Source organism: Phymastichus coffea, unplaced genomic scaffold (assembly GCF_024137745.1).
Source record: "Phymastichus coffea isolate CEN01 unplaced genomic scaffold, Cenicafe_Pcof_1.1 PCOF00040, whole genome shotgun sequence".
In the NCBI taxonomy this organism is placed as follows: Eukaryota; Metazoa; Arthropoda; class Insecta; order Hymenoptera; family Eulophidae; genus Phymastichus; species Phymastichus coffea.
In genome coordinates, this window is record NW_026706851.1 from 918,964 (window position 1) to 944,871 (window position 25,908).

General features: G+C 34.7%; 1 protein-coding gene across 2 annotated transcripts in view; it reads right to left on the reverse strand.

The window, feature by feature from the left end:
- Positions 1-2,934: 2,934 nt before the first annotated feature.
- LOC131664068 (RYamide receptor-like) overlaps positions 2,935-25,908 on the reverse strand; it is a 56,721-nt gene continuing 33,747 nt past the window's right edge. For both annotated transcript variants that reach the window (XM_058934929.1, XM_058934928.1), the window contains 6 exons: positions 22,980-23,163; positions 20,289-20,392; positions 14,876-14,999; positions 11,262-11,428; positions 10,456-10,797; positions 2,935-4,817 (listed from right to left, as the gene is read on the reverse strand). In XM_058934929.1, the coding sequence (XP_058790912.1) occupies positions 4,782-4,817; positions 10,456-10,797; positions 11,262-11,428; positions 14,876-14,999; positions 20,289-20,392; positions 22,980-23,163 (957 nt within the window). In that variant the 3' untranslated portion in view covers positions 2,935-4,781. The remainder of the gene's footprint in view (positions 4,818-10,455; positions 10,798-11,261; positions 11,429-14,875; positions 15,000-20,288; positions 20,393-22,979; positions 23,164-25,908) is intronic.

Below are 25,908 nucleotides of genomic sequence, written 5' to 3' on the forward strand. Positions count from 1 at the left end.
TTGTGTTTAAGTTGAGTTGGGATTCGAAAACCTAGCGAAGTGATCAAAATTTGAAAATTTCAATCGATATTATCACAGAATCTAACAGACTTTAAATTTGTTTATCTCAGCTTGGAAAATTCGCATCTAAATAAATTTTTTTTCAAAATACTCTTCTTTCGAAGACAAACAAATTTATATCGTGAAAAGATATTTTAAACAAATTTTTCAACGCCAAAATGAGAAAAAACTAGATGGAAAAATTTTTATTTTCGGTAAATGTTTTAAGAAATTATGTAAAAAAAATTTTTTAAATTTTGTTTATGTTATTTGTAAAAATATAACGTTCACTCTGCCGATTGAAATAAACCGTTTCTCAATATCGTTAATGTTCATAAATTTAGACGCGATTGAAAAAAAAAAATTTGTTTCCAATATGCGCAGCCGTCATTTTGAATTTTCCAAATCTGAAAAAATGTAAATTTTTAGAAGTTTGCCCTCTATGTTTATCTATGTTTTGACCTCGATATTAATATTTTATTTATAATTACCAGCCAAAAATATAATTTTCGAAAATTTTTTCAATTTTTGGAAAATTTAAGATTGGAAAATTTTTTTTTGAAAAAACTATTTACGTCACCTTCAAGAGCATAAGATTTGCTTCAATTTTCATCTCTACGATTTTTTTGTAAGAACATATCCAGAAATGACACGAGCATAAATCTCTTGAATTTTAGGTGGTCTGAGCTGTGCTTGCAAGCTGCGTCGCAAGCTCCAGCGGAAATTATTAGACAATCTAGAAGAGTGATGCTGGGTCAATATATTTTCATTTAAAAATGAAAAATCAATTATGGGAAACTTTTGACTTTTATTTCCTTACTTTCCCGGACTACTGTGTTATTAAGGAGTAAGCAAATTTCATTTGCATCTAATGTTCTTGACTCGAACACTAATTTTTGGTAAATAAAACAAGCGTGACTGTACATAACTTGGTGTCTACGTACGTTAAAAAAAGTATTTTGTTACAAATTTTCATATCAAATGGTTTCCTACAATTTGAAGAATATGTGCAATATAAACATTTACAAGCCATTAAATTCACTCAAAAACAATATGCACGTTAAATATCGAAACCATAAACGACTATGGAATTGTTCAAGTATTGTTTCAAAATTAACTGCTCATTCTTACTATCGAATCCTAGGGGATACATAACTTAGTAGCACCGTAATTCCGAGATGCTATACACCGCACACATGCCGTCAAGTAGTAGCAGTATCATACAAACATAAACTGACGCAGCGGAAGTAAAGTGCTCCCAAGAGAATAGTCCAAGGAAATTCAGTAGTATCTGTAAGCAGATAGTGCTGAATACACTGTAGCTCTAAATTACTATAGGTATTGAAAAATCTAGTATACCTATGCATAGTTGCCAATTAATTACAGACAATTTAGATATGTGCGTTCATGAAATTGGAGAAGTTTCATCAGTACCGTACCCGTATTATAAAGAGACATTTGCAAAATTTTTCATGCTAAATTATTTAAATCGTGCTAAAATGAAGAAATATATCCATTGCCGTCGACCTTAATACTTTAATGAATAGAAATACACCACAAAGCACAACAGATTTTTTTTAATAGATAATAAAAATCTTTTTAAACTACCAATTTGCCAGCAATCATTTAAAATATATTTCATTAAGTAAATGATCCACCCTTATCCTCCTGTAACAAATAGACATTACTTCTCCAAGTTAATTAAGGAGAACTATTTTATTGTAAGAAAATTGTTTTTAATTTATAACTAGACTTTTTCAAATATGTCTAGAATAACTATTTAGTTAACTTATTGTTATTTTTTAATAGGGATATTGGTAATGATAAAAATTGAAAACTAATCTTTGTAAAAAATTATTTATTTCATACATTTGATAATAACAAGGTTCGACTAATATGTTACATTTATATATTCATAAATATTAGTGGTGTTCCAGCAAAATCCGAATTTTATGAAAACTATTGTTTGAGTCATCCTTTTTGATAATATTATACGCAGTAAGATCAAAATTCAATCAAACCCCGAGAACTCACGACGCATAATCGTTATAGTCGTTTTTCGTTAAACGCCTTCACTGCTCAACACGACTCGACTTCAATATTCGTTGACGATAACATGAACTGTTTGTAATATTATATGCATTTGAGAAATACAAAAGATTAAAAAGTTCATTTTAAAGATTCATAAAATTATGATCTAATAAGATTGATACAATGCGTAAAAGTCGTTTTTTACATGACTGACCAACTCGAGTCAACATCTATATCTGTTTGTTATAAATAATAATTGTTATTTCGGAAAAAGTTAAATATTCCATTTAAAAATATCGGAAGCAGAGATTGTTTTAGCTCAATATCAATTATCAAAAGTAAATGGTAGTTGCGTATTTTTTAATATTTCAAAGTTATGAAAAACCGACTCAACTAAAACTACTGGAACGCCACTAATATTATCTTTAAAAATTCACATATATATATTTATACCGGTTATTATTTTTAATTATTTATAAAAATAAGCAGTTGTAGTTACAGCAATTGTGTCCTTATTATTGTAATAAACAAATAATATAGAATTAATTTTAAAATCACATTTGAATTCATTAAACGAAACCATTTTAATTTGATTTTATGTGTAATATTTTTTTCTTAATTCATAATTTTAAGCTTAACTAATTGATCTTACCAAGCAAAAATCTATGTCTTAGTTGATTTCAATTTTTAATTTAATATTTTTTATTGAGCTAATGTGAGGGCTTTCATTATTTTTCATATGGCAGCATTCAATCGTCGTATAGATTGCTCGTTTATTTGTTTAAATTGCACTGATTTACGACCAAAAATAAACTACCTTTAGACTAGACTAGCGTATAAATATCTCATTGGACAGAATCTCGAGCATTAAAATTATGTCTTTATTTCTTAGTTTTAATAATTATTAGCAGTAGAATAATAGCTAATAATAATATTGATAATAATGATAATAATAATGCATATTCTTAAACAACATACAGATTACGCTAATACTCTTTATTAATAAAAGTTTATGCAATGCTAACAATATGAGTAATTCCACCAAAAAACTGCTATAATTCAACACGTTTATTTTCATATATTCAAACAACGATACTACGGAATTGTCAAAATACATGCATCTAATTTTCATTCCCCATAGAAGAATTGACACCATTAAAAACAAATAAGTTTCATGATAAATTACTAAATCAAATGTTAGTTTCTGAATAAAAGAAAATACGAAAGGCTCAATTTCTTTTTTAAATTTCAGATACACCATAGAGTGTTCAAGAATTAGGAGTGTACACGCTATTTGACATTTTTTTTATCTTACCGAATTAAAGGGATTTTTCTGTGAAACTACTCGTATAGCAGAATCCTTAAAGCTAGTTCGCTTTTACAAATGGACAAGTGTCAGATTATGTGCAACTGGAATAGCGAATTTTACTACACTCTTGACACAAATTATAAAAATATCAAAGTATAAGCAATTAAGTTAACTGTTAATATTTACGTGAGAGGTGAAATAATGATGATAACTGAACTTAATAGACCCATTTGACACTGCTAAAATAATGAATCGTATTTGCTTAAATGAATTTCTGTCGATAAATTTTGCAAGCTATAAGTAAAGAACGACTGATTAATTTACTGACTTGAATAAATAGATTTGTGTAGTCGTGACGTGAAAATATTAAAAAGCCAACAATGATTGCCATTTTCAGCTGCCATTAATGTTCACGCTCAAAGCAAAAACGAAATAATGTAGCACGCATATTAACCAATCCAACAGCTGCAAGATATCATTAGATTTTTAATTTTTTATGAGGAAATTTCCTGCTAACAGCTATAAAGAACATTTCGCTTTTAATTCATCACAACGCAGGGATGAGCATTTATCGATTGTAATTGTTTCAAGCAGCTACAATCAATAATTAATTTTGGCGAATCGTCAGAGAAAAGCCGTGGAAATTTTCTTCACTTATTGTATTGGGATCTTAAAAGATCTGGATATAGACATTATTCATCTGTACATAAAAGTGATAGTCCTATGAAAAAATAAGTCCAGAAATATGTATTCCTGTCTTTCAGCAAAAATACATTTTTGCAGCTTAGCAAAGTGATGCTTCGTGCTCTTGTTCGTACCTCATAAAATGAAGTCAACAACAAATATGGAATTATACATTTTTATTCCAATATCTGCAAGTTTGTACAAATTTTAAAAAGGGATTGTCCGCATGCTCAGCATCCGAAACAATAACGAAAAATGAAATCATTTTATTTTACTCTCATATTCAAATAGAGCGAAATAAATGCATACACACGCAGTATAGTTAGAACCAGAGTACAATTAATTTTGCCATGCCGTGTATTCAACTGTTTATACATGATGTTATAATTGTTATACCTTATTATGTTCTGCGCAACATTTTTCTATTAACAGATTGACAATTACTTATTGACGACTCGTCTTTCAATTCTATATATCTTGCACTTTTACCTCTATTTATGAGTATTAAATATAGATTTTTATATACTTTTCTTTGGAAATTCAAGATAAGTTCAAAGAATAAAATTTATACATTAAGATAAATTTAGATTTTGAATATTTAACCAATGCTAATAATAAATCTTTATTTTAATATAAGACGAAAAAAATATTTGCATATTTGACGCTGATAATTCATTTTTATATTTTGATCCATTGGTGATTATGGAAAGGCTTATCTTCAATTATCACATAGATTCCCGGCAACAGTCCTTTCCTGAGAGTAAAACATAAACAAACATATCTTTTATTCACGTTTCATAACTACAGAATACTTTTTTTCGAGTTACTCAACAGATGCAACGATGTGTTACGTTGTAACAAACATAAATCAAATGAACAGTAATTTCAAACTATATACAACTAAAATAAATTAAACATATTTTCGTTGCCAAAAGCACCGCTTTATATACTAAAAATAAGAAGCTAATTAAACAAACCAAATCTAAAATGTTTTACAAAACTTTATTTTCTAAAGAAAAATCAATGTTTTTACTTATATATTCTTATAGTTAACTAGGTAAATGGAAAATTAATGCGGTACTACCTACAGCAACAACTAATCCCATATGTTACGTAAACTTCCATCTACATACACTCTCATATGTACGTACAAATTGGATCAGTTTATCGGCTACGTACGAAATATTTTTCTATTATAAATGACTTTAACTCTCGACTGGTATATGTTCGTTTATTGATTTTATTTGCTATCCAGAAAAAACCAACAATTTACCTCACTTTTTATCTTGTTACAACTTAACACATTTTTCCATCTGATAAATAATCTAAAGATAATCTCGAAACTAGATAACTAATGTGTGAGAATGAACAATTGTCTAAAAAAAAACTTATAAAGCTGATTGAATTAATTTCGGAAAGATGAATAAGTAATCGATTGGCTTTATAATGGAAAATCACGGCTTTGCCATTTTGTCCTTTGGCTCTCGGAATTATCCGTTGACCGCCCTCAGGCTGATAGTGCGAACGTATACACTGCCGCTCACGTATTTTTACCCCCCTCCGAGCAAAATTGTTTAAATTTCAAAGTTTCATATATCCCTTCAAACTAACGTACAGAGACGAGCGGCAGCACATTTGAAAGCTCTTTCAAAGAGATTTCACATGGTATATATCACAACATCAATCAAATGGTTTTTCTAATTTTTTCAAACGATTATCCATCGATGAAAATTCCGAAATTTTAAGTACATTTTTTATCTCTTACCAATTTTTTATAGAGAAAAAATCGCAGGAAAATTTTAAGCACTGGATTTTCTTTCTCTTCCCAAATCCTATCTAAATTATTCATTTAAAAATTTTTTACATCAAATATGACCCGCGTTTGAGCATTTTTCTCGAAAATTTACGTTTTTTTCATATGTTCATAATATTCTAAGTTCAAGTCATAGAAAAAAGAGCACATGAAAGAAAATGTTCTTTTTTCCATGTAAAATACTGTGAAAAAATTTTTTTTCTACAAAAAATCTGAAAAATTTCCACAGTATTTTTTCTCTATAAAAAATTGGTAAGAGATAAAAAATGTACTTAAAATTTCGGAATTTTCATCGATGAATAATCGTTTGAAAAAATTAGAAAAACCATTTGATTGTACTTGTGATATATACCATGTGAAATCTCTTTGAAAGAGCTTTCAAATGTGCTGCCGCTCGTTTCTATACGCCGGTGCGACGTATAGTTACGATGTAAATCCGTGTTGCCGGCGCGCGGGGTCGTTTGAGGCGACAGCATGAATAGGACCAACGGTCTGTAGAGGCAGGGCAACAGTGAGTAGCAGTAGTTAAGGTGCAGTAGAGATCAGTGTCGTGTGTTCTTTCTCTAACATATTCGGGCGTTACATTTATACTATTATATTCTATTATATTACACACACACACACACACCTAAAGTGGTACCTTTGCGGAGTTTTGCTATTTTTATATCTTTTACTTTTGAGGTCATATTTGGGTTCCTGACTACAAAATTATTAATATAAAATAAAAGATTTCGAGAAATTAGACTTAGTTCGTGAAATATATTCACTTTTTATAACTGATGGCAGTTTGCAAAGATTTAAATATATATATATATATATATATATATTGTTGGCTCCAGTCGTTTAAGGAGAAAGCGTTTCTCATAGGACCATTAACTGACTTACTTAATGCTTGCACGTTGAGAGTACAAATTGGCAGAAGATTTAATCCTGAAAGATGTAGAAAAGAAGGTCAGAATTTGTAGAATAAAAATGCAGACTAGGTACCAATATTGAGAAATACAGAGATAGCAAGGTGCAGATTGAAATAGTTGAGAAGAAACAGAATGAGGTAATATTGATAGTAATAATGGATTAAACAGAAATGTTGGCGTCCTTAAGAAATTGGCAGAGAATTTCAATAAAATCAGGTTTGCGGGTTTGGGATCAAAAAGGAATTGTAAAATTGTGCAAGGAGGGTAGGATTTTACTCTTATGAGCTTAAATAATAATGATTTGCGTTAATGATTAAATCTCTCGCAAGACTAAAAAACGTAGTTAAGATCTTCGTTACTTATACCACAAGGACACAGGGAGGAGTCAACTAGATATTTTCTGTATAAACTGTAAGCTAAACCGTAGCGGTTGCTTCTCATGCGCGTAACTATCACAATTTATGTTCTACATAATGAAGTTTTATGAAACCAAGGGGAATAAGCCAAGATTTGAAGAGGTACACATTTTTTTTAAATAGTTAATCCCTTGGAATCAAAGATTTGAAGAAATTTGATAATTTTATCTTTTCAAAGGTCGTTAAAAATCGTGAAAAAAAATAGAAGCATGTCAATCTTAAATTATAAGTTTAGATCTAGAAAATTGGCTCAGGACTATGAATTGTTAAGTCGACAGAGAGTTTTTTTATCGGTAAAAAACAAGGTGTGTAAATCTGATCGCAGAATTGTTCGCCAAATTCTTTTAAGGAGCTTGTCACATTAGCTATTGCGGCACTTTCATCTAAAATAATTTTCAAGTTTGTTGTGCTTCCGATGAAAAAAACCTAACATGGTGGAAGTAGGTTAAAGCAAATTTTTTTTGTAAATGAGTTAAGTTTAAAATAGGCTTTACGAAGTGAAAAATTGTCGAAGTATTTTTTAGCGAATTGGCTAGGTTGGAGATAGTTATAACTGTACTGATTAAAAATAGAGAGAAAACGTAAGATGTAATTGTATGCAAGTTTTCTTTGTCTAAGATGAAAAAGGGTGAATGTGAGATTTCGCATAAACGATTCTGTTAAGTGTCAAATTTCTCAATCCTAAAGCAAATCTGAGAGCATGTCTTTATAAAACCTTAATCTTGTCGAAAAAGTTGTTTTATTGCTTGGAATACAACAAAGACCGTAGTCAACTTGTAGATTAAAAGTGTTGTTTTAGGAGGGTGACCATTCCATTAAGTTATACGAAGTAATATTGTTATATGATGACTGGTAACGTTTTTTCAACTATGTGTTCTAAATGTGAAAATCATGAGAAATTGTTGTCTAACATCAATCCAAGGAATTTTACGCTATTGAAAACAGATATTTGGATAGAACTAACAGTGATCGATAAGTCCGAAAAGTCACAATCTATATGATTGGTGTCATTATTATGGTAGTTTTTTCAAGCATATAGTAGAAAAGACCAATTTCTTTAAGGTTAGTATGAACTCTTTTTAAATTATGTTCTAATATTTTGATGTCAGTCTTGGGATCTTTAGCAGTTGCCGTGAGAACCATCTCATTGGCAAATTGAAGACATTCGTATTCTGTAAGAATAAAATGAGTGAGCATACACTAATGCTCTAAAGAGTGGGGCTAGATACACGTCCTTCAAGAACATTTTTCCTAGTTGAAAAAGGTCCAATGATTTCGCCATTTATGTAAAAGTAATTTAGTCTTTCGGAAATAAGATCGTAATAAAATTTGCATACGGTTTCTGGAGCATCTAGCTCTCCGAATAGATAGATCAAGGAATTAGGATCGAGATCATTAAAAGCGCTTTTAATATCTAACAATAAGTATGTTACTGCAGTGTATAGCTCATTGATGAAGTCTGTGTAAATTTTAAACGTGAGTATCGAAAGATTGTCAGTACAAGAACAAAATTTACGGAAGCTAAATTGTAATAGTGGAAATTTGATATTGTGTTCTAGCCACCTAGAGAGTCTTACATGAATCATTTTTTCAAAGAGCTTAAGAGTTGCTGATGCGAGTGAATTCGGTCAAAGTTTGTTTTTTTCCGATTTAGGAATGAAAAATATAAGAAATTAATTTCGTAATCGTGGAAATGTACCTTTAAAATATATAAGTATGTTTGTTGAATGATTTTAATAATTCATGAACAGTATTGTCAGGTAAACTCGATAGGATGCTATAGCCTATTCTTTCTAGACTAGGCGCAGAATTTATTTTACTAGAGCATGACTTTATGGCAGATTTGATTTCAAGAAATGAAAAGGACTTGTTGAATAGTTGGTTGGTTATTTCAGATACTATATGAAAGAGTTAGAAAAATCTCGAGGAATGCAAGAACTAGGGCAGCTATAATGTCAATTATACTTTTTTATGCATGAATGTTTTGTATATTGTTGGGAGCTTGAGATGCTCCAAAAGACCGATGACGGAATTTTTTGATTATTTGAAAAATAGTTGTAACGGGAGTCAAAGGACTGATAGTTTGACAAAATTTTAAAAAGGCAATAGTTTTCACTTGTTTAGAAATGTATTTAGCATATTGTTCACCAGATATGAGTTCTTCTAGGAGTCTTAGGTCGTGAAAAAAATTGTTTAGGGCAAGAAGAAATCCTGTATTTCTTAGCTCCATCGCAATCAACATCCCGCCGTGGAGCGTGTGGGCGGTTAGTATGGTTGTGTTTCTTTTTTTCGTATTTGTTTTTTAATTACAGCTATAACTTCCTAGTATCTATAGAAGGGAAACTGTTTGGATTATAATCGAATAAAAGTGAACTATTTTTCAAGTAATTGCAAAAGAGTAGCCACTATGCTGACTTTTAAGATTTTTTAAAATAATATTAAAGATTTAAGCCAGGTTGAAGGGGAGAGAAAGGAATAACAATATTGATTGTGATCAGATAATGATCGCTACATAGGTTCTTATCGTTTACTGACCATTCGCTTAGGGTGTGTAAGTAAGGAGAAACAAACGATAAATCTAGATAAGAAGGCTTATTGGGATTTTTTTTGTTTATATACGTGGGAGAATCGTCATTTAATAAAAGCAATTCATTATCCGTGAAGGTAGAGAGCAAACTGTCCCCTATTTTGTCAACGGAGGTACTTCTCCATGCAACGTTAAAGTCACCACCAATAATAATTAAATTGAAATGTAAGAAGCTGCCAGTAAGCTATAGGAAAGTCTTTATTAGGAGCTCTGTAAACAGCAACAACAGTCAAATCAGAAATATCTAACTTGATTTGCGTTTAAATGCGTGTGTGAGTGCGTAATTTTGCCGGGCCCTACATCGATCGTAACCGTTAGTCGCGTTTTCGAGTTTTTACGGAAAAAAGTTGGCGTGCAGAGTTGTCGGTAAGCATACGCCTTATTTTGATTAAAGTATCGTTCAATTAAGCGACTATCACTGTATTTCGATCTGTCCCCGATCCTCATGCTGACGTTAGTTTCGCGCACGATTAGCGTACACGTTCGGTATACTATTCAGTCGTGGGAGCGTTTGCACCTTCCGAAGTCAGCCCTTTGAACATGGCTTGACTTTCTGGATTTTTCGGTCGCTACTCCATTACAACTTGTAAAAATGCACAGAATAGTCTTTCTTAAATTGTCAGAGCAAACGTTCACTCGAAGAAACAGAGTGAGAGTCTGACCTTGTGAAGGTAGTCGAGGTCGCGATTCTGCGGCATGTTCTTGAGCATGTAGCAACGCCGGTGCGGACTGTGACGGCTGTAGTAGCTGTCATAGCCGCTGCTCGAGCTGCTGGTCGCGCTGCGCTGATTGAGGGCGAGAACTGCGGCCGCCGCGTGAGCCGGACTCGGATTGCTTTGAGCCGTTGTGGCGAGGGGCAGCGTGGTCGACGCCAAGGGTGCCAAGGCGGTAAGATTGTTGGCGGGCTCGCCGCTGCTGCCAAGAAGGACCTTCTGCTGGTAACGGCTGCCGCGCATCGCGCCGGCATGGCCGCCTGCATAGGCGCCTACTGCCGAGCCCAAAGTCTGAAACCACAACATATCAACTTCAACAGTACCGGCTATCCTTGCACTTAATAACTACATCGATCCAATTCCAGCCCATGTCCTACCTACAGCTCATTTGCATTCAACAGTCATTCGTCAAATAAGTGCCAGTCATGCAACACCCAGTCAGCCTACATTCATCTCATTGCCCACTTTTTACTAACAAATTTCGAGGTATATTCTTTGACATTTACAAAGAGCCAATCTTCCTCAAATTACGCAATTCGATGAACATCCAAATGAATGTACATAATTCTTTAAGGGAGATTTCATAGCAAATAGACATTTCAGCCCAACTCATTATACGCCAATAATTTACAAAGTAAATAACAGTTTAAGGCGGTTGATCGTCTTTATTGTCAAACACGAAATAGCGAGTATGTTTTTAAAAAATCGTTGGAAAACATTAAAAAATGTCGAATGTAACAAAAATTGATACTTACTTGGCGATGAGGTCTTGCAATGCCGTACGTTTCCAGACATAAAATTTCAGCGACGCTTCTTCGAAAATTGCGCGTCATGAAGCAGTAAACAATGGGATTGAGAGCGCTGTTCGCGTGTCCAAGGAAAAGGCAGTAGGACAATACATCGGAGATGACTCTACCATCACCTGAAATGTATCAAGTATAGCGTGTAAAGAAAAATAACTTATGATTACAAATTGAAAATACATTCCAAATTCACCGAAATACAGAATAATATATCGAATAATTAAGGATGCAAGTTAGTCGAAAAGGCACCCTTAATCAATTACAAAACAGTAATATAGATAAATTCATTCTATGTGAAGAAAATATTAAGTTTACCACAAGTAGGATCTTTCTTTATCACTCTGGAGCCCCAAACAACTACGCTTATCTTTAAAAATTCTTTTTCTCTCAAACTAACAATGCTATTGACATCGGATTTACGGCATCATGTTTGACACGGCTAATCTCCTTCTAATTTGATGATATAAGGAAGTCCTCATTTGTATTTTTTATAAATATATGCCTGTGTTATTTTCAAATTGTTAGGAGTGATCAAAAATTCAAAAACTCATTTGTTGCGAATTTAGGCCGAAAGCGCTCGACTCAAGGCAGCTATATCAATTTTACAAAATTTATAAACAACAATAAATCAAAAATATGTTTGTCAACCTATCAACCGTTCTCGAGTATTACAGGCAGCGTGTCGACAAGTGCCCCACCCTTCATCTCCGATGTCTTTATTATTGATATTTATGATGATTATTACATTTCATTATTTTTGTAATATTCGTTTTATCGTAACTACTATTGACCAAGCGCTAACAGCCAAAAACTACTTAAAAATCGATTTTGTTGTTGTTTTTTTTGTATATCAACATTGACTAAAAATAAATAGTTTATTTTTTCAATTATAAATCGATCATCACTAATTTATAATTATATATAATTATTTTTATGTCATACCCTACCTTTTTCACTAAAACTTCATCATATACTTTGTTTTGGAATCCACTAATTATGTCTTTTCGGCTATGTTATTGCTTTCACGGAGCCTCGCTTCAGCTCGCAGCTTCTAATCTCTTTTACGGTAACGTTTTCAATGAAATATTTCTGTTTAATCCCATATCGTATAAATGTGAATTTACATGAATTTACAACGTTTTAATTAGATATAAGATCAGGAAAAAACATATAAAAAAATACAGAACTACTAAGGAAAGGCTGGATTGCTAATGCTATAAGGACTGAGAATAATCGGATTTACTTAATACAGTAAGGCAGGCAGCTTTCAGTTGATTCAGAAACTGGAAGGCCTTATACAATAACAGACTCAGCGAAGTTACGGCTATTTTAGTCTAGTATACAAATTGCAAATTAACATTCCATAAACAGTGCTAGAAATATAGTCTACATGAAAATGTGATATCCTCTAATTGCTAGGATATTCAAGTAAACACTACGTTTCAAGCTATTATGATCAACTTTAGAAGTATAAGTGACCGATTTTCCTGAATCTTTGTATAATTATTATCCGTACAGTAGTAAATTTTAGTATAAAATTAAAAAAATTTTTCAAAAATTTATATTTTCGTAATGATTGAAACTCTTCCTCGTATCAATTTTTTAAATACTTATGAAACTACAAGCTATCAAAGTATGAATGCAAAAATACCTTTTTTAGAATATTCAAAAAGTTCTTAACTTTTCCTATAAAGAAATTGCTATATCTCAAAAACTATATTTTAAATTATCAAAATTCTTCTTTGGTTGCATTTCTTGACCTTTTTTCTAAACTAATCAATAATAAAATTGAAAAAGCATTCGTTCAACGAGAATTCTTCGTCCTTCAGGCAATATTCGTTAAATGATTGATTGATACTTATCAAATTGTTCCTCAATTAGTATATGGCATGATTCATCATCATTATATTTTTCTTGACTACTTTTCAATAAATAGTTCCTTAATTATTGTTGATTGATAGTGTTATTATCATAAAACTGAATAGAATTATCGTCTTCTAATTCAACTTCCATAGACTGCACCTCTTGGCTGCATTGTTTATCTAATGCTCTCTTCAAATTCTTATCATGGATCTCTGCCCGTATTTGATATACGTAATCTTCAGCTAACAGTGGAAATTTGCCAGTTGCGTTTATTTCATTGCGCGTACAAATGATTTTGTTACACATTGGTCTACAGGTTTCAAACAAAAACTCGTCTTCTTCTAAAAATGAATAAAAAAGCTTATAGTCTTAGATAACCTTCGAATTTTTTATAAATCCATTGTTATTGGAATTTATGTGAAGAGTATACTTGATACTGCCCATCAAACCAGACAGGTATAGCAAAGGTCAGTCACAAAGGTCGGTCTAGACTGATGACATAGACTCCGCACTCGGTAATGTCCCTTATTGTCTACGAGCTAGGGGGATGGGTGTCATCGCCGATATGAGTAAAATGGTCCACCCAAGTGGCTTTTATAGATCCGCTGAACACGAATTACGAAGATGGCTTATGCAAAAGTGTACCATTATTTAGTTATTAATAAATTGATTGTTTAAATGACAATAAAAGTCATTTATGGTCACCAATATTTTGAAATGTGCCATGCATTTCTGAATTCACAATGAAATAGCAATTTTCAAATTCAAAAAATATTGCGTAGAACCCGAGATACAATTGATGTAACAAGCTGACGTAAGTGACATGAGCGCAAAGACGCGCAATACAGCTATCAAATTAAAATTAGAATATTTTGAGTTTTATTGAATATTTTTAAAATCTAAAATACCAGCTATTTCTTATCAAATAAGGAACACTTAGCTGTTTTAAAAATAGTGTTAGATTTATTAATAAACTAGTTATAATAATTTAAATATTTAAGCAATTGATAACAATTTAACCGTTAACTTTACTACAAGCCATCTTAAAAATTCGTATTCAACGGCTCAAGCCACCTCAAAGTGGAACGTTTTGCCCCTACTGGCCAGAACACTTCTCTGGTTCTAAGACTATTACTACTTCTTATATAATGACCGTCTTATTAATTTTAATAGTCATTCTTACAGAAAAATTAGCCGAGAAATACAACGGAAAACATTTTGAAAATTAAAAATACACTTTTTGAAATATAGCTCTTTGTTTGTTAGAAAAGTTCATAACTTTTTGAATATCGTTAAAAAGTATTTTGACATCGATATTTTGATAGTTCATGATTTCATAAGTATAAAAGAAATTGATTTTAATATTTTGACGATTGCGAAGATATGAACAATTTAACAATTTTCATCGAAATGGTTTTATTATTAATAACTTTTGATCTATTAATCAAAATGTTCTAAGATTCACTACTATACAGATAATACTTATAATAAATTAAAAAAAAAACGATCACTTGCACCTCTGGAACTGATCGTAATGGCCTAGAACATCTCAGATAAAAAAGAGTTGATTGTTTTTCTTGAGCTCTTTTTATATCGAGCCTTTCAATTAAGAATTATTAACAAAAGTAAGATATTGTAATATTTATATGCATATATATATATATATATATCACTGTCAAATATTTACCGTATGAAATACTTACGAACAACGCCAAGATCTACAAGTAATCTAAGTACATTGTAAGGTAACCAGCATAGCGCAAAGAGAACCGCAAGTAATAGCAAAATCCATGCTATTTTTTTTCTCTCACGGACAAGTCTGAAACCCTAATTGATAAAAACTTTATTAAAATCTAGTCGAAAAGTATTATTTTTTACCTAAATTTATTCCTAATATTTTCGGTGCAAATTAATTATTTTTCAACAAATGTATCGTTGAAGACAATTATCATGTTATGTTGTAAGTTTTTTTGAATATTCAAAAAAGTATATTCTAAATTTATCTACATTGCTATCATTCAAATATCCCCTTATAAAATAGTCATAACCGGATATTGCGAAACCAAGATAAACGCTATCTGATTGGCTTATGCAGTGCACGTGTTTCTATTTGAATCTAATTTAAAAATGTTTCATCAAATTTATGCTAATTTCTGTTTTCGTTTAAATATAAATATATGAGTCATTTTAATATTTTTCTTTAAATCGTTTGTATATACATAAATTATATTTTATTTTAAAAATTAATTTTTTCTTTAGTAAGAATTTTTTTAAGAAAAATGCTATTTTCTCCATTCAAATTATTGTTAGAGAGCAGAAGCTATAAATATCTCTCTACATCGATTATAGTCTCTGATAAAAGTCCTCTAACAAAAGTTATGAAAATTGTCAGAAAACCAGAGATGTTTCTTTTTAAACCTTGTAACGGGGTTGCTTACCGTTTAATTATTTTTATTAAGACGATCGCGTAAATACGCTCGTAATCACCTATGTTCAATACGGAGGTCGGAGAGCAAGAGGGAACGGGTGTCTGTTAACCAACAAATCTACGAATCTACAGGAGTGGAATCAGTACGGAATAAACACGTCGAAATTACTTGTTAATTTCACGAACGAAAACTCTTTATTGTCCTCTCTGAATGTTACACTAGCATTGGCCGGCGTGTTTATGTTTACGGTAGCGCTCGCACGACGACAACATACGGTGTCGGATCGCTCGCCGCTCTTTGTTAGCAGAGCTATTACATGCACGCTTCGCTTCGAGTACGGAAAATTAGTTATCATGCATGCAATCGCGGTCGCGAGATTAAGCTAGCCAGCTTACCTTTATTTTTACAGACGTACGAAGACGAAGGGAACAATTCGCACTCTCACTACGGGGAAGTCTGTCTGTTCTATGCCGCGGATCGCGAGTTCGCGCGCACACGGTTTCGCCCTCGATGGCGAAACCTCACACACACACTCTAGATTCCGCAGGTAACGACGCTGCTTTCTCTGGCTCAGGTCTGCGCTCCGTGTAGCTCTGTAACGACAGCCTCTCGATCTCTCTCGTGCGCACAGGTAATTAGCTTGTCGGTCTCGATTTCCGTGGCTTCCGTATCGGTAGCTGATTCTTCACTAGTTCGTTTTCAATCGCGCGCGTTCCGTCTGCTCGCGTGCCGAATTCCGTCATTACATATTTCGTCTCCCGGCAAGTGCTGCCCCCGCAGGCAGCCACTAGGTTAGGCAATTAGCGCTAATTTAACGTTTACCGTCACAGCCCCCTTCCAGTCTGGACCTGCGGGGTCCTCGACGATCACCATATTAGCGCTGTCCCTTCCGAGGTGGAGAGGAGAATGGATAATAATGGGTCATAGTCCATGTGGTATTTAGAACAGTCTTTATTCGGTGAAGGTGTGTGTGCGTTGCCCTGCCCACAGGGGTAGGGAACGATTACCTGGTTGGTCTTGTTGGTTTCTCCCAGCCTTCATCGTCTAACGGAGGACGGCCGCGTGCCTCCCATCCCAGCCTCTCTTGGACCAGGTCGACGTGTTGCCGCACACGTGGGCAGCGGTCTGCGCGGGTCACCCCGGGGTAATGGCAGATGTTGCACCCTTCCCACTGAGCGCGGGAGAGGGTGCCACGCGGGAGGCCTCGTTCTCTGGGGGTCAGTGGCAACCCGTTCCGCTCATGGGGTCCTCACCCGTGGACCTTACCACAAGATTAATATGGATGGGCCCCGTTGCTTGACCCCCATTGCTGCCGTCTATATTAACCACCAGGTTTACCCCGCACGCCCGCGGACCCTGGTGTGTCGCGGCCTCTGACCTGTCCTCTGGGGCCGTAGGCCTGGCCCCGACGACTGGAGGCTGGGAGAGGCCCATGGGTGCGTCACTCACCGAGCCCTCGAGGGCCTGGCGGTGACGGCGCTGGACCTCCTTTAGTGCCTGCGCGAACTGGCGCCGGCGGGACACCACCTTACTCCAATGGTCCATATTATCGGGGCGGTGTCCCGCAGCCGTGTACGCGTCGTACTCTGCATCCACGGCCCGTTGGAGGGTGTTGAAGGTCGTCCAGCCTTGTTCGACCTCCCTCAAACCCTCCACTATCTCTTGCCAGGTTCGTTCACCAGGCGAGGATGCCTGGCTAGTGAACCTGGGGCGCCAGGTCGCGTCAGCGAAGCCCCCCTCCGTTTGGGTGCCAACGGAGGTTGATGGGGCCTTCAGCGGGATGGTTTCCGCTGGAGGTCCAGGTAGCGTCGCGGTCTCGGCGCGCGTGATTCCTGGCGCCGTCAACGCGCGTGGAGTGGTCTCATCAGAGGGGAGTTCTTCTATCAGCACGGACGACGAGCTCTCGTGAGCTTGCGCCCGTGCTTGCTCCTCTTCCTCCTTCTTGATGCTAATGAGGTGGAGAGCGGCGTGAATCACCCCTTCTACGGCGGGGCCCAAACCTAGCCCGATGAGGGCGGCCGCCGCCTGCTCGAATTGTTCGAGCGTGATCCGCATCCTGTAAAAATTACCTATATCATTATTTATGCCCCTTTCCTCGAGTGTCGAAGGTGGGCGCCTGTTCGGCTGCCCAGGGCCTTCGTCGCCGGGGTTGAAGGTGGGGTCCTTGGCGTCGGTCTCCCAGGTCCTTCGTTCGCTGGGCCTCATGCGTCCACGGTTAGCGTTCTCGGTGGTCTATCCCTCCTCCTTTTCCCGACGATGGGAGGGGGAATCCGTGTATTCTGTCGATGCCGTGTAGTGTGTGTGGTTAATGCGTACTTGCGAAGTCTCCCTCGCGGGCGCTTCACCGCGTTAGTTGAAGAGGTGGTTATTGGGATCTTGACGAGGGGATCGGAAGGGACGTAGCGAGGGGGACTCGAAGTTGTCGCGTTGTCATTCCGGAGTATGTCGCCTGAAGTGTTGGCGCATCCGTTTCCGCGTATCGTCGCCTCGCTCGCATCAGGCGGGACGCTCGTCGCCTTAGTTCCCTCGGTGGTAGAGATCTCGTCGTCATCTCGTCGTCGGGTCCCATCGTGAATAATCAGCAAACCAAGGTATGTGGTGCTGGGCCGGTTGTTGACTTCCGCGAAATCCGTCGCGGAGTAGTCTCCAAGCAACCAGCTTTGCAGACGTCCAGCTCTCGAGAGCTTGGTCCCGCTTATTTTGAGCTCCAGGTGTTCGAGGTACTCATCGATTTCCTCCTCCTGGAGCGTCAACACCTAGGTTTCTATTTCTGTTTGAGTGCGGTCCATTTTCTTCTGTTAGTTGTTTGCGGCTTGTTTCACGCGAAATTTACACGCTTGTTACGCGTGGTGCGAGTGCGAGTGCTGTTTTAAAAAAATCGTATCCAAGTAAAAAAAATTTTATTAACCGATACTAGGCTCGATCAAGGGCGTTTAATACTGTGTCTGCCGAAAGACTCTTCGCTCGTTATTTCACAATATAATGATCCTACCTATCAGGCGCGCTAACTGTTTGTTAGCGCGGCTGTGTGAGTTAGTATCTAATATTATAACGAGTCGCGCGTAATCACCAATAACCGCAGCTAATAATATTAAAAAAACGTTTACTTTAAGACAACACGATATCAAATAAAATTATCAAATTAAATTAATTTCGTTTGAAAGTTACCGGTGTTAGTTTTCCCCGGGCCAACGGGTACAATATTATTGATTTGCGACAACTTTCAAAATTTATTGGTGTTTACGCTTCTAAGAGTCGTTCGGTCGCACTCGTACGCGCTTACAGTTATTATTTACAATTTTACGCCGCGGCGGGCCTTCGCAAGCTAACTAACAGGCTATGTTTACTATTTTGGCTCTCAATATCAAGTGTGCACAACAACACTTGATTGCCACCTAAGTCGCTGGTTGACTGAGCGCAAGGTCACTATTAAGAACCGGTGTTTTGAACAATCAGAAACACCGTAGGTTCTTTTACGTTGGGCGCCATGTAACGGGGTTGCTTACCGTTTAATTATTTTTATTAAGACGATCGCGTAAATACGCTCGTAATCACCTATGTTCAATACGGAGGTCGGAGAGCAAGAGGGAACGGGTGTCTGTCAACCAACAAATCTACGAATCTACAGGAGTGGAATCAGTACGGAATAAACACGTCGAAATTACTTGTTAATATCACGAACGAAAACTATTGTCCTCTCTGATGTTACACTAGCATTGGCCCGCGTGTTTATGTTTACGGTAGCGCTCGCACGACGACAACTTACGGTGTCGGATCGCTCGCCGCTCTTTGTTAGCAGAGCTATTACATGCACGCTTCGCTTCGAGTACTGAAAATTAGTTATCATGCATACAATCGCGGTCGCGAGATTAAGCTGGCCAGCTTACCTTTATTTTTACAGACGTACGAAGACGAAGTGAACAATTCGCACTCTCACTACGGGGAAGTCTGTCTGTTCTATGCCGCGGATCGCGAGTTCGCGCGCACACGGTTTCGCCCTCGATGGCGAAACCTCACACACACACTCTAGATTCCGCAGGTAACGACGCTGCTTTCTCTGGCTCAGGTCTGCGCTCCGTGTAGCTCTGTAACGACAGCCTCTCGATCTCTCTCGTGCGCACAGGTAATTAGCTTGTCGGTCTCGATTTCCGTGGCTTCCGTATCGGTAGCTGATTCTTCACTAGTTCGTTTTCAATCGCGCGCGTTCCGTCTGCTCGCGTGCCGAATTCCGTCGTTACATATTTCGTCTCCCGGCAAGTGCTGCCCCCGCAGGCAGCCACTAGGTTAGGCAATTAACGCTAATTTGACGTTTACCGTCACAACCTTTTCCCTTTTAATTTATCTTGGTAATCATCAAAGAAAAAATACAAATTATTTAAAAAATTGTTATTATTAAATTAAAAAAATTTATTTTATTAATTATTTTACAAACCTGCAATTTCTTTAACTGACAAAAGCTTTCATAATACCAATTAAACAATCGATCAATATTATTAATCGTGTTTAATTTTATTAACTTGAATATGGATAACAAAAATGTAAATTGGTGCGCGCAAGACGTGCTATTCTAATTCTAGTTACTTTAAATATATGCTTCTACTGTATGAAAGTGCAATTTTTGTTTAGAATAACTCAATAAAACAAACTTTATTTATCTTTATTCGAATAAAAAAATAGATAAAATTACCTGCTGAGAACTTGCGCTACCTTCAATACTATCACAATCAAAAGGAGGTTTTCGAGCACACAAAGTTCGACCCATCATAGAATATGCTACCATCACTATCAAACCTGTAATTGAAAGTTATAAACAAAATCGCATGATAAATGATAATTTGAATGATAATAACAATTTGAAGCAAGCACTATAGTGCTTTTTTTATAAAAACAAACTTAAAATTACATATTGTTATATCTTTTATTCAATCTGATTTTTCATTTGCTTATATCAAGCCCTTTGTTTGGTAAATAATTAGGTATTGTCTCATTTTTATTTCTTTCGCACTCAAATTTTCTTTTTGTGGCAACATTTCATAAAAATCTTGTTGTATTATGCAAACTAATAAATCATTTATAATAATATAGATATGTCGCGAAAAGTATACTTTGAAGTAAATACGGATAAGGTAGGAATACGGACAAAGAAGGTTATTCAAATCAAAGTGAATTCTACGAGAATAATCGCAAAGTCTGCTAAGTTAATAAGATTTTCTCAGAGAATAAAAAATGAACTGTACGTATTTTCCGACTCTACAAAGAGAGTTTTTTATTTGATTTATTATTTTCCTCAGTGTTCGGGATGGTATGAGATGAATCATCGCGAGAATACGGTTTGATATCAATATGCGCAACTACAAAACGATTGCCTGCAAACGCAGTATCGCTTGCATTCTTTCACCCAATTCTCATTCGTAGAATCCGATACTTGACTGGCGCGTTGACATCTGTTCTAACTCGGCGAGAGAACTAAGAAAGCTTGACTGAGCAATCAAGTGTCGATCGCAATGAATGCGTTTTCGGTCGGGTAACACCGGATAATCTCTACGATCGCGATATGCCTCCTCGAAAGAAAACAAACATATTCTTTTACTCGACTGAGCGTATTTTTTGTTTTTTAAGCGGCGATCTAGTTTAAGATATTTATAAGAACTGTAAATAACGTAAGAAGCGTGAGCGTGAGCGATTTGAGCAGTGCGCCCTGATGCAAGCCAAATTTGTTTAGTTTTTGTAGCGTAATAGTCGAGGCGAAACGTTGAGTTTCCTTCAATTTCGTTCCTTTATGATCACGTTTATGACCGTGTATTCCTTTCTCTATGCATAAGATCTAACGATTAATCTGTCGTCAATGAGACTTATTGTGACTGAAGCCGCTGTCCACGCCCTGCAAACAAGCACATCGCAAAAACAGATGCTGCATTTGTTTCTTAAACCAGCAGGTCAGAACAAGATGGTTCATGACCTCATCTGGGTCTCGTAAGTCGAGCTCAAGGTTGAACGGTGGAGGGCAGAGAACGTGACTCTCTCCCGAAAACCAAAGAATTGTTATTGTATGATTGGGGGGACAGCAGGCATATTATCACCATTGGCTGCGGTGCAATAAAAAAAAGCAACGCCTATTTGGTCTTATCTTGAACTATGAAAGTGGGGAGGAATTTCCAATTTTTCTCGGCTTGCAGCTAGTGACGCATTGATCAGAACGCTTCGAACGCTTGATTAGGCAAGTCCTTTTTCTTTCTAGCGCTAGAATTTTGTATTACTTCGAAAGGCATTTTGGTTTTTATTACAATTAATGGCTCTTGAGATTGTTAATTCCGATTAATTTAAGTCAGTTTATTTGTGTTTGTTCCATAATTTATGGTATTTAAATAATTTGTCATAAAATTCTCTGTTCTCTAATGTTATACGATTATATAATTAAAATTGTTTGTTCTAAAATTGATTAAAATATTCTCACTCATCCTCAACCCGAATTTTCAGCGACCGACTGTAAAATATTCTACGCAACGCTTATTGTGTAAAGTTTAAGAAGAATGAGGCCATTTGGCTATGTCTTCTTTTTACTTCGACATAAACTGGTCGTATTTTCTTATTCGGACTGTTGAGAATAACATTTGGTGATCTTTTTATTTTAACTTTTACAGGTAGCATCATTTTCCACTATCTTGACGGTATCTTTTATTCATACCTATTAGGAGTGCATCACAGGAACAGCGGCAAAAAGGGATCTCTGTATATTTTAATAAATGCACATGTCCTGATTTTTTCGTAGTATTTTTTGCCCTGGTTAACCCGATATCACATTGGATTTTCTATTTTATAAGAATTTTAACAAGTTATAATCACAGATAAATTAAAAATGATCGAATTTTATTGAATTATAAATTTCACATGTATGTATGTGACATCTTCAGTTCCCGCGTCACGTATTAAAAAATATTTCATTAATTTTATAATCTAGCGGTTCAGGAATGATATAAACAACTGACAAAGAAATTTCTACTAATTTTATGATTCTAAATTTAACGAAGAAATCCTTTAAACAAAAGTTCTTTGCTAACTTAAGCTTCAGCTAAGGAGTTGTACAAATAATAGAGGAATTTAGATGTAGTTATACGAATTAGTGCTTTTTTTTTTAAGATTTATTATTATAAAAATTAAAGTTAATAATTATAACCTATTATAATTATATATAGAGCAGAATTTTATTAAATAGTATCCACATCGAAGAATACATGATTCATAAATATTCCTCTGTATAAACATGTCACTTTTGCAATTAAAAAAATGAAATTTATTAAATATGTTATTGGCCAGTGATTTTAGCAATGTATTGTTACATTAGAATGGATGAATATTTTTATCAATGAAAATTACTTACCCGGGACTGCATAGACAAGGACGAAGCAAGTAGCGCCAAAGACGTGAGCATGAATACCAAGCGATTTAAAATCCTCTGAACAAACATAAAACGATGGAGGTTTTGGCATCTGTAAATCTTGATTAGACCACTGGCCTGCAAAAGTTATGTTATCTAAATCCGTCGTTGGACTTTGCAGCGTCACCTAAAATATAATACAATTGATTCGAAGACTTCCAATTATTAAACAATCTAGAAAAATATTAATTATTTATTTATTGACAATCGGCTGCTTGTTTGAAAAAAATGAGTTTTTGTGAACGTTGGTATAGTAGTCATAATTTTATAATGTTTGATACAGTTATGATATATCTTAAGGGAATGAACCAGTGTTACACAGTGAAAATTGAAAATTTTTTTTATTGGTATGTTAACATTCCTGATACAAATATCGCCATGAAACTCTTTTTACCTTAAAGTACTTGGAACAAACTTTTTTAGATAAAAATTTCAAAATCTAAAGTATATGCCTGACAAAATCAATATGTATATGTGCAATTCTACAAACAAATCTCCATAATTTGATACAAGTTCTTCAGATTCCAAAAATAGGGACAAACTTTTGGTCGAGCTTCTTTTTAGCATAATTTGGTATTTACAATCGAAAAAAATTAGACCATTATTGGTCGAAATGTGTTTCACCCTTTTTTTCATCGACGAACTTCTAAAAATAATAGAAAATATTATGCTATCTCGCTATGAAATCAATTGTTTTTTGACAGCTTCTAAACATTCTTTCCAATAATATGATACATATTTTTCATGTATTTTTTTAAGTAGAATACGATTGCACTATTGGTTTTATGTTAGAAATTAACCCAAGATCGCTAGAGAGAAAAACTATTGACAAATACGGATTTTTTTATAGCAGTTATAATAAAGCATACAATTAGCGTTTTTCAGGTGATTGCTATAATAAAACCGATAGTGACACCGTATTTTACGACGAAAAATACATCGAAAACATATAATACGTTATTAAAAATAAAGCTTGTGCATTGTGGTTTCTTTAGAATTCAAACGAAGTAGCAATGCCGAATAAACTCATATATATGTTTTCAATCCATTATGTCGTGTTAAATACGATGGTGCTATTGGTTTTATGATGAAACTAAACTAAAAAATTATTATCTATAATTTAGGCCAATATTTTCAAAATTTATAAACAAATTGACATCTTGAAAGACTTAAATTTTGTAATAACTTTATACATAATTTATAATTATTATAATGTATGTAAAATAATTTATTAATGTGTAACTCAATTTTTAGAAATATTGATTAATTAGCGACTATCAACTGTTAACCTATTAATTCATTTAATTATTCTATTTATTTTTTCAAAAGTGTGCAACGTTTTTGTCGGCTTTTGCAGAGCTTTTCACCTGGTGTTTCTATTTTACATTAAATTTAGGAAGGCAATCGAATTTAAATATCTTCCGGCTCTGGTCACTGGAACGATTTTTTTTCTAGTCAAAAATGTTATTATTTTATTTATTTTTTTTTAATTTAAGTGATTCGACTTGGTACCAAGTGCTATCATAAACTGCACTGATCCATTCGCCTATTTTGAATATTCTTTCCCTTGACTATCATCCGCTGACTACAATACCTTCCTCTTACTCAAAAAATAATGATTACAATCAATTGAAGTACAGTCTAAGCAAGTTAAATAGTGAAAAAATAGTTTGTTTGGTTTAATCTTATCCTATGTAACTTGAACTTTTATAGTTTTCTTGACATCTTTAAAGTTTTCTGGAAGTAATTCACGAGTTTACAAATTATTTTCTGTTTTTTTTCGTAACTATTGAAGACCGACTCGTACTCATTAATAATATACTGTTTAATAAGACATTCATTAATTAATAATTAATTAACTAAATTAATAAGACCGTTCATCTCTGAAGTAAAAGTAATATTATTTCCATTGACAATAAGCCTATCACACCTTTCTTTTATGCATTAGCTAACGGTGTCAGCCACGCTTTTACAATGACTAGCACCTGTAAAATTCCATGTTGCCTGCTCAAGAGACAGCTTTCTTGAAAAATAATTAAACAAAAAAAAATAGATTCGTTTTTATATTAAGTGGAAGGCCCATCACTCTGAAAATGTAATATTTTAACGTTAGATAGTAACATTTTAATTCTAGTTAAAACAGGTTGAAGCTCTGCTCTGCTATTGCGTCGTGATTAAAGTTGTCAAAAAGTACAGCAAACGATTCAAGCGTCATTTTACCCTCGTCATTTTATAATAAAATTCCCCAGTATAAAGAGATATCTGTTTTCTCGATACGCTAAAATGAATACTTTGGATTTTGCGACTGTATTTGACTTTACAATTTTGAAAAAAATTCGTAATAATATAAGCTTTATTTTTTGTAATTTTTCTTTTCAATTTAGCCACAGATTTAAACTGATGAGACGTAGAAAATACACGTTGCATGAATTTTATTATATCTCTGTTAAACTCGTCCATTAACTGAGCAACATTACATCGAACTTGATATTTGGCACCATCACGCGTGGCATTTTCAGATTTCTAATAAAAATTATAGGTAGGCTATTGCAACTGAAACGTAGACAAATCACAGTCTGCAATGATTGCACGATCGGTTCATACATTTTTCATTATTAATATTGCAACAAATACGTTTTACACACTCGCTAAGATTTTTTCTTTTGTTACATTGTGCACATTGGTTCTTATGAACTTTCTAGTTTTAGAGTCACGTCTAAATATGTTTCTCGACTTTTAGCTTTGAAATCCACTATGGCCTTAATTTATAAAATAATGCCCGAGATATTACACCAGCAGTTGAGCGATACTTTCTGTGCAGATTTTGTATATTATTATAATATCGTGTCTATTTTTTTATATCTCTGCCTCA